Source organism: Mus pahari, chromosome 3, assembly GCF_900095145.1.
Source record: "Mus pahari chromosome 3, PAHARI_EIJ_v1.1, whole genome shotgun sequence".
Taxonomy (NCBI): Eukaryota; Metazoa; Chordata; class Mammalia; order Rodentia; family Muridae; genus Mus; species Mus pahari.
This window is the reverse complement of record NC_034592.1, coordinates 140376766-140386817: the sequence shown is the minus strand read 5'-3', so window position 1 is coordinate 140386817 and position 10052 is coordinate 140376766. Positions and strand designations below refer to the sequence as shown.

Here is a 10052-nt window from a genome sequence, read left to right as displayed (position 1 = left end):
TAGAGCTCGCCACAGTGGATGTAACAGATTCCCTTCTGAGCAGTGGAAAGTGGCACAGGTCCAAACAAGGCTCATGCAGAGTGGATCTGGTATGGCTCCCATGGACTTTGCCTTCTGTTTCTTTGCTAACCCAACCCAAACCTTTCTATGAACCACTCTCCAACCTTACAGCTCTGAAGAGGGGCTGACTGGGTCTATCATGATCAAGGTTGTCATCTAATCCAAAATTCAAGTTCCCATCAATAAATCTGTTCTTCTGTGGCTAATCTCTGGTTCTTGGGCTAGAAAGATAATTCAGTCAATAAAATGCTCGCTGTGCAAGCGTAAGGACCTAGGGTGGACCCTCAGAATTCACATAAAAAGCCTGGCATGGACTTGTAATCCCAGTGCTTAGGATGTGAAGACAGGCAGGTCCCTGAGCTCTCTGGCCAGCTAGCCTAGTCTAGTCCATGAGCTCCAGACCAAATGAGAAATCCTGTTTCAAAAAACAAGGTGCAAGATGGATAACTTTTGAGGAACAATGCCCAAGTTTGACTTCTAGCCTTTATATACATGAACACACACACACACACACAATCACACACACGCACACACACAATCACACAGAGATCTGGTTCTAATAGATAGCTTCTGGGATCAGTTGGAATGAATTAAACCTTCCTCCAAAAACAGAAGCTCACATCCCTGGGACAGCACTCTACAACAGTCAAATTTCAAACAGCAGATCTCCCCCCACCCCACCCCCAAAGAAAAGCAGGCTAGCCCTGTCACTCTTGCAATTTCCAGTCTTCATGGGTATTTGATTTCCTTGATTTCATAAGATTGTTGGTCTTGATACAAGTTTGACAAGAATGTTCTGTTTAACCACATAAAGGCACCTCATACATCCAAAGTTTCTTTCTCTGAGATACATTTCCATTCATCTTCTCAGCTTCTATGGAGACTAGTACAGCTAGATTATAAGGTTCAGGTTTTCCAGCAGAGGAATCTGAACCCCAAAAAAAGTTAAGGAAGCAGTGCCCACCCCAGTGGGAATGCTTACTCAGAGCTGCTGGTGGGATAGTGGAACAGGGTAGGGCCTCTAAGTAGACCGGACAGTCCTGTAGGGTGGGGATGGAGCCTGGGTTTCAGGCAGAGAGATGACAAGAGCTGTGACGTCCTCCTCAGTCACTCTATGTCAGCAGATAGATCGCCTTATCCCTTTGGTGCAGGTGAGATAATGGACAGTCGGAGGTGTTAACAGGTTGTGGGGTCTTCCTGGTCTAAGCCCCAGGTATGTGTATGCACCAGACTGCCTTATAGTGTCTGCTCTCAAAAAGAGATAAGGAAGTGTCGGTGCTGACCATCTAAAGGTCCTAGTAGAAACGGTAAGCTTTGGCCCTCTGTGGTCAAAGGAATGAATCAAAAGAAGATAACAGAGAAAAGGCCATACCAGATACTGCCCAGCCTGAGGTTTCACATTTAAACTGTGTCCCAAAAAAAGTTTTTAGTCGTCTGTTATCCTGTTTCCTATCCCTCCCAATACATTGTTATTCTTCCTCCCATGCAAAAATTCATAACATAGAGCCTGTGTTGTATCTGGCAGACATGGAGATGGGGTGCCACTTACTGAGTAGCCTTGGCTGACCTTAGACTGATATCCACCTGCCTCTGCCTCTTAGCCTCTTGGGATTATAGGTGTGTGCCGCCACACGTGGCCAACTTCTTGTGTAACTTAGCCTAGATTCCTTACAGAGCTTCTCTGGACATTTTCCTCTTAAGTCCTATTCTGGAGTCTGAGGCTGGCAGTCATGTTTGGTGGAACACCTTTCTAAAGCATTCTCACCAATTCAGTTCTTTCAGAGGCACAGTCAGCCCCTCCCAAAGTGGATGAGAATGACACCCTTCCAGATGTGGAACCACCACTGCCAATGCACATCCAGATAGCCAAGGACGTGATGGAGCGCTGCATCCACTTGTTAGCAGATAAAAATCTGAAAATCCGCCTGAAGGTCAGTGTGTGGCACTTGTCTTCATGAGTGGAGCAGCAAGTCTGAGATGTGGTATGGTCAGTGGTAACTGGATAAGCAAGCAGATTTCCTCATTTCTGGTCCATGTTTAATGTTTATAAGAAGCATCAAGAGGAGTTTTTCTGTGGGATGACAGTTTTAACATCTTTCTCTGTCAGCACAAATGGCAAGAGGGAGCTGAGTCCCCTACCTTGAAAACCGTGGAGCCTGGTGGATTCACTGAGTCCCCAATGCAAAGAGTAGCATGTGCTTCCATAGGCTATCGTTTCTGTGCTGACTTGATGCGGGATGCAGCGTCTAGTAATTTTAAAATGGTTGTTCTAAGCCTGGCCCTTATTTCTGTTTTCATCATAGGGAAAAAAAAAATCTAACACTTTCTGTAATTTGACTTCCTCATATGTCAGCAAAAGCCTGTATGTGCTGCTGTCCTGACCACTCCCTACAACTGACACTGGCTGTCAGTACTCAGTGGTAGACTAAAAGGTCAGTGTGCATCTAGGCTACCCCAAACCTCTCTGGTAAGACTGGCTGGCCCTCAGCTTCCTGCCTACTTCTGATAGCAGAAACAAGACTCGACCCCACCAGCGTCTCAGCCTGCCCCTCCTCCCTGCTTCCTGTCTCCTTCAGGGGCTCTGCTGCTCATTCCTACACCTGACTGACTGCTGAAGTCAAGTGGTTCAGGTCCTTTCATGGTTCTGCCAAGCTCATATGACCACACATATTTGTTGTGGTCTCCTAAGGGCCTCATCACTTCTTAACACCCCTCAAATCCCTTCTTCACTCAGCAGCTACGATGACCTTCAAACATGGCTATGTTGGGTCATTTCTCTTCTAAGACACTTGGAAATGCCCCAGTATACTGACCACAAAATGAAAGATTCTTAATATGACCTTTTATGGTCCAACTCCATCTCTTTCTCCTATTGTGGCTGCCCTCGCTTCTTAAGCAGGACACACTCTGGGTCTTTTTTGGTTTGCTGTTTTGTTGGTGCTAGATATGGGACCCACAGTACTGCACATGCTCAGTAAGCACTTTATCCCTAAGGTCCATCCCAGCCTCAGGGTCTTCATTGTTTTGATCCATGTGTAGAGGCCCTCACTGTGAGCTAAGCTAGTGCCTGCTGGCTCACCATTTGTGTCTCCTCTTAGAAGCCATTCCTTAGAGACACCTTCCCAAGTCTGTGCTGTAAAGGTTTCCGTTTGTTTCTTTACATTGTACCCTGTATAGTCTTTTTTGAATGGTATCTAAGGTCTTTCCCAGCTAACCGTAAATCCCATGAAGGCAAGGAAGTATATATATTTTGTCCTTGTATACTGGGTGTCCCCTAATACCTGGCTTGGACTGAGGTAAACAGGAGTAGCCAAAACTGGGAGATGAGGTTCATTTTGGAAGCAAAAGGTCTATCAGGTTTCTAGTACTATCTTAGTGCATTTCTCAGGCTCACTCTGTTGAACTGTGACTTGTTCCCAGGCATCTGGTTTCAAGCTCTACTGCCTATTCTGTCTTTTCTTTCAGGTCTTGGATGTGCTGGGTTTGTGTGTGGAGGTTCTTCAGACCCACAAGAACCAGCTCCTTCCCCTAGCTCATCGGGCCTGGCCTTCACTCGTGCACCGACTCACAAGTGATGACCCCTTGGCAGTGCTCAGAGCCTTCAAGGTACTGACACCCCTGTCTGAATGTGATGCAGGTCTGAAGCATAGAGGCTGCCCCCATCTTTTGCTTCACTTTAATTTCTCTGGCCTCTGGACACAGAGCTTAAAGAAAGTACAGAAAAATAAGCAAAGCCCAGGAGAGACTACATGACAGTCTTTCGACTTTAAAGCTGAGTGAACTTGTAAAGGGAGGCCACTAGTGTTCACTGAGCATCTCTGTGTCAGACAGCAAGCTTGGCATTGCTCACATGGAAGCTTACTTCATAGTGACCTATAAGGTGCTTGCTACCTCTATTTTTGGCCAAGGTCAGAGACGATAACATACCTTGGGACTGTGCAGCTAGTAAGGGATAGAGCCAGGTTAGGCTCATGCTTCGTGAACTGCATGAGAGTCAAGGTCTACCCAGCCCAAGCCCACAGTCATCATTTTCAGGTGGGGCTTAGGTACAGTTCTGTCGGGGATGAACTGAACTCTGGGGAAGGCCTTTGAAAAGCTACAGCCTGTAGAGACGTCGTTCTCCCTGGTTAGTTTGGCTATATTAGCACAACAATTTTCATTTATTTACTTATATCCTTCCTTGTTCTAAAAAGCACTAAACGGCATCCTACAGAGATACTTTACCATGCAAGACAGCATAAATTGGAAGTGGATGAGCAAGATGAGGCAGAGGGAAGAGATGTGGAGGGGTGGCAAGTGGGAGCTGGGGCGCAGTCAGTATGCCTGGAATCTCCAGCAGCCAAAATACCAGCTTATATTTGGAGGACATAATTGATAATGTTAATTCCAAAGCAAAATGCATGAGATGGCGTGTATATGTGTCTGTCTCTGTCTGTGTCTGTGTGTTAAGAGGAAAGGAGGAGAGAGAGAAGAGAGCCTGGGGGAGGCAGAGTGGGAAGGAGGTATTACTAAATCTTATTCAGATGTACTGTTTCCCTTTATGAAAATTAATAGGTTATTTAAAATGACAGGCAGTGTAGAGAAATGAAAGCATAGGAAGCTGTGTGCACTGTGAGCAAGGCTGCTTTCTCCACTGCAGACACAGGGCTTTACCTGGGGTCATGTGATACAGCTGAGGTCCTGCGAGGAGACCTTCTCTGCAGACTGGACGGTGCTCTGTGCCCATTATGCCTTGCTTACTGATTCTTAAAGAAAGTCCTGTCCTCCTGTTTGCTCAGCCTTGTGCAGTGGGGCAAAACATTTCAATATGTTCTGCTACAGAAAGTTTAAACGACACATGCAAAGAGACTGCCTGTTGTGAAAGATAGAGAAGGGCTGATGTACATGAGAGATTATGCAGTCGAACACACAGAACACAGTGATGGCTCCAGCCACAAACACCAGCCTTGACTTGCCAGAGAGGGACTGGAGTCTGGCCGCCATCCTCCTGATGCCTTCACATGGCAGCTGCTGAGCCTCAAGTGTGTGTTTGCTCAGCCAGCAAGGGGTCTTAGGGAGATTCGCCCTCCCTCCCATGCCCTCCTTCTCTCTCCCTCTCCCTCCTTCCCATACCCTCCCTCTCTCTCCCTCTCCCTCTCCCTCCCTCCCTCTCTCTCCCTCTCCCCCTTCCTCCCTCCCTGTCCCTCCCTCTCTCCAAAAAAGGAAAGGAAATCAAGGTATTAATCATATTATTCATCCAACCAAAGCTCCCTCAGAATTACTATGTAATCTGTATTTATGGATAGGAGCATCTATGCCTTAGAAGCAGAGACCTCTGAATTCATAACTGTCAGAATCACAAACCATGGGCAAGGAATTAACAGCAGTAATTCTTTATTTTATTTTTTTCTAAGTAGAGACCTAGATAGAATTGAATTACCAAGCATGCTCCAGCCCTCTTGCTGCTTTAGCAGTGTGCAGTCACCAGGTTGGGCACTGTCTCTGCAGGTTTTACAGACACTTGGAAGCAGATGTGGCGATTTTCTCCGGAGCCGGTTCTGCAAAGATGTCCTGCCAAAATTGGCCAGCTCCTTAATCACCCAGGCCCCCATCAGTGCCAGAGCTGGACCAGTTTATTCTCACACACTGGCCTTCAAGCTACAGCTGGCTGTCTTGCAGGGCCTGGGCCCCCTCTGTGAAAGTCTGGACTTGGGTAGGTACATGGTCTCCCAGCCACAGAACTTGCACATGCCTCGATACCCCTTCTTTGCATCCTCTGACTGGAGCTTGTGTTCCTCACCTCCCTTGGCACCTCCTTCATTCTACCCTGGCCCCTACCTGGCCTTTTACTTTACAGTATTCCTGGTTTGCTGGAAAGTATAAAGAGTTTTAAGAGCCTTGCATGGCTAATCTTAGGTCCCTAGACAGTGATTGGTTATTGCTTGTCCCAAATGCAGTCTGAGAGCCTGAGGCTTGTTTTGTTTTTCTGCCCTGCAGGGGAGGGTGACCTGAATAAAGTGGCTGATGCCTGCTTGATTTACCTCAGCACCAAACAGCCCGTGAAATTACAAGAGGCCGCCAGGAGGTAAGTCTGCTTCATCACCGGCATCTCTTCATGTCGGTTCTAAATTATAGATGATTTGCTAATAGTGGGCAGAGTTGGGGCAATCTCAGCTCCCTTTTCTCTCTCCTTGCCAGGTTAAGATGATTTCTTTAGCTGTGCCAACTCCAAAGATGGCATTTTGACTAGATGCTTTCTCTTTGTAGGAGACCTTTTTCTGTGCTGCAATGTCAGCAACAATTCTAGAGGGACACAAAACAGAAAGGTTGGGTGCTGGCGGGAACCCAAACCCCCCTGCCTGGAGGGCTTCCGACTCTCTACTCTGCACCTTGTGATCAGTGACCCAACACCTTACTATGCCTCTGCTCCCTCCATAGCAAAGCCAAAGGAAAGCGCTATGTGTGCTGGGACTATCTCTACACAAAGTCTTATATGGTAGAAGACTGTGCAAAACTGGGTGTGGTGCAGGCAGATGCATGCCTGTGCCCAGACCCTATACCACTCAGCTGCTTCTGGCAATAAGCTGACACAAAGAACAACTTTCGAGACCTTTGGAATCCAAAATTACATGAACCTAATTTCTCAGCATTTGGGCTGTGCCTGTTAGAGAGTAGCAGTACCTCTGATACAGGCTATTTTGGTTCCTCGAGGACTAAGTGACGTTTTGTACAAGTTGAAACTAAGCACAGCAGTGTCCTCACCGTGAGACCCAGAGTGCGTCCTGGCCTCCTCTGCCCAGCACTCCTGCCTACTGGGAACAGGCTGTGCTGTGCAGCTGCCTGCCCTTGGACATCTGCTGCCAGGGCCACCTGGGCTGCCAGCTTCCTCTGGGCAGAGCCCCTCCTCCCTAGGTAACTGGAGTTAGCTCTGATCATCCTTGCTGGGGTGGGGGTCAGATAACTCCTCCATTCCACCCAAGGAGCTGGGAATGCCACTCTGACTGTGGAATAGGGAATGCCTGAATCCTTACAAACCTTGTACTCCCTACAAGTGAGGGGAATATCTTTTGGAATTGATTTATTGTCTTTGCAATTCTTTGCTTCTGATTTCCTTGGTAGCTTTATTTCCTTCTGTCCCTTTCCCGTCAAATCTCTTATACCCAGAATCAGTCATAGTTTCTGGAGCATAGGGGTACATCCCAAGGAGCTTCTTATCCTCCAGGACCCCTGTTTCTTAACCAGCATGAGGTGAAAGTACTCCTCCCTGGGCCCAGCCAAAGCTGGTTGCACTGTGACGTAAGGTGCAACCCCAGCACTTGGTGGCTTTGTCTTATAAAAATAAGATTTTTTTTTTTTTTAAGCCGGGCAGTGGTGGCACATGCCTTTAATCCCAGCACTTGGGAGGCAGAGGCAGGTGGATTTCTGAGTTCGAGGCCAGCCTGGTCTAAATAGTGAGTTCCAGGACAGCCAGGGCTATTCAGAGAAACCCAGACCAAAACCAAAACAAAAAAAAATCTGATGTGTACACTTCCCATCCCAGTCTTCTTTTCCTACATTCACTGCATCCCATCTTTCAAGTTTAGAGCCATCAAATAAGCTGATATTCATAATACATTTATCTTTTCACTTTTTTGCCATTGAAAGCAATTAAACCCAGCATTAGACCTTGCTGAATCTTAAGCTGGTGCTTGAGGTGGCTGGAGGAGGGGGATGCGGCTAGACCACTTGGCTGCAGCTCCCTCTGTTGCTTCAGCACCTTCTCTTCCACCGGAGGTTGGGTTGACTCAAATGGGCTGTCTCTGCCTCGTGGGAGGGAGAGGAAGTACAAGGCTGATTGCTTCACCCACAGCTCATCACCCACAGCTCATCTGCAGACTTATTTTGAAGCGGGTGAGGGAGGTGAGAATTAATGTTGTGCTTGATCAGGAGCTGATTTGGCATCTTGATTCAGAAATTTAATGAGCTTTCTAAATAGGAGGAGCCACCCAAGGCAATAGATAGGCCTGGTGTCCTGAGCCACACACCGTGTGGAGAGAGTGACCTGGTGTTCTGAGCCACACACCGTGTGGAGAGAGTGACCTGGTGGGGCTGACTGTACTGAAGCAGTCATGGTGGTCCTCAGAAGAGAGTAAAATGGAGGCCCTGCCGGGCGTGGTGGCATACTTGGGAGGCAGAGCAGGCAGATTTCTGAGTTCGAGGCCAGCCTGGTCTACAGAGTAAGTTCCAGGACAACCAGGGCTACACAGAGAAACCCTGTCTTGAAAAACCAAAAAATAAAAATAAAAAAAACAGAAAAGATGGAGGCCCTCTCCCCCGCTGGTTTGTCCTTGTTCTCTTTCCTTAATCCCTGTGTCCCTTACTAAGATAACGCCCATCTGCCCACTTGGGAAACTCACTGTTCCTCTTCTACTCAAGTTCCAGTGTAGTCAGGGCACCATAACCCATGACCTGAGCCACCACAGGAGCGTCTTCCTCTGCCCCTCAGTGTTCACCACATAAAAGTCAGAGTGACGGGCTGGTGAGATGGCTCAGTGGGTAAGAGCACCCGACTGCTCTTCTGAAGGTCCGGAGTTCAAATCCCAGCAACCACATGGTGGCTCACAACCACCCGTAACAAGATCTGACGCCCTCTTCTGGAGTGTCTGAAGACAGCTACAGTGTACTTACATATAATAAATAAATAAATCTTTAAAAAAAAAAAAAAGAGTGACGCAACACACGCTGTCATGGGAGTAAAGAGCTGCTGTGTTTAAGGAGCTTGTAGCAGGTTTTATAAAAGACAGACCTCAGTTTAGACTCCAGAAGTAACAGGGTAAGTGAGAAGGGTCCACAGATGGCCCCGCTCCCTTCAGAACAGGTGAGCTCCCCACCCTGCTCCTCTGTCTGCCAGAGAGCTAGTGAGGGAAGCTTTGAAGGCCAGGGACTGCTCTGAGTGCCCTGCCTTCTACAAGGCGGCAAGCAGCATGCCTGGGAATAGGTGCTTTTTGGGGTTGCAGAGCCATCGTGATGTGGAGTACCAAGGTGGCAACTGATGAAGAGTTCTTTCATCCACATCACAGCAGGGGTTTCCTTCCTTCCTCTTGTTTGCTTTCCCTGGCTTCAAAGAATGACCAAGCCTCTGTTTGCTATTTTAATTTGTCATATTAAATATAGCCTTCGTGGCAGGCTTTTACATCTAGGTTGTAAACTCTGGAAATGGATCAGGGGATGGTTGATATAACCAAGGCTGTAAATGCTAAGAGTGGAGACGCCATTCCAGTTTAATGCTTTTATCTGGCAAATGTGCCTTGTAAGGAGGGGCATAAATCTTTCAACTTGGGGGAGTAGTGGGGGCAGGAAATAACCTTGCTGCTTATTACCACCAGGTGTCACTGTTAACTGGTGATGGGGGTGGGGAGCTCCTTCAGATCCCATGCAGTTAAGTAACTTTAATGGATGACAGATAAGTAAATCATATTTAAGGGTATGGGAAGAGTGGCCAACAAACCAGTAAAGATACAGTGTCAGTAAGAGGAAGCCCTGGATCAGCCCGGCCCCACCTAAGCAGAAAGCAGAAGCAAACTTAACTGATTTACATTCCCAGGTAGCCCAGAAGCCTCCAGGTTATCTCCCAGCATGCAGTTCTGTGCCCTTTTGACCACTGGAACTTTGCAATTTCATACTGAAAAGAATTCCAGAGGATAGCAACCCCCTACCCACCACTCACCACCCCCTCCCAACTTCAGTTTTCCCTTGAGTCCGTGTACTCAGTGTGCCAATCTCCTCCTAGCCTCTGAGGCTCTTTGTCCTGCAGCGAGGTCTTACATCATCTGCACCTTCACTCTGGACCAGAAGCAAATAAAATGAGGCAATATCTTCTGGTAAAAACATGAAGCCGGGGGGCTGGTGAGATGGCTCAGCGGGTAAGAGCACCCAACTGCTCTTCCAAAGGTCCTGAGTTCAAATCCCAGCAACCACATGGTGGCTCACAACCACCCGTAACAAGATCTGACTCCCCCTTCTGGAGTGTCTGA

General features: G+C 47.6%; 1 protein-coding gene across 3 annotated transcripts in view; it reads left to right on the top strand.

Moving 5' to 3' along the window:
• Tti1 (TELO2 interacting protein 1) overlaps positions 1–10052 on the top strand; it is a 48667-nt gene that overhangs the window by 30319 nt on the left and 8296 nt on the right. For all 3 annotated transcript variants that reach the window (XM_029536740.1, XM_029536742.1, XM_029536741.1), the window contains exons 4-7: positions 1834–1991; positions 3526–3666; positions 5548–5752; positions 6037–6124. In XM_029536740.1, the coding sequence (XP_029392600.1) occupies positions 1834–1991; positions 3526–3666; positions 5548–5752; positions 6037–6124 (592 nt within the window). The remainder of the gene's footprint in view (positions 1–1833; positions 1992–3525; positions 3667–5547; positions 5753–6036; positions 6125–10052) is intronic.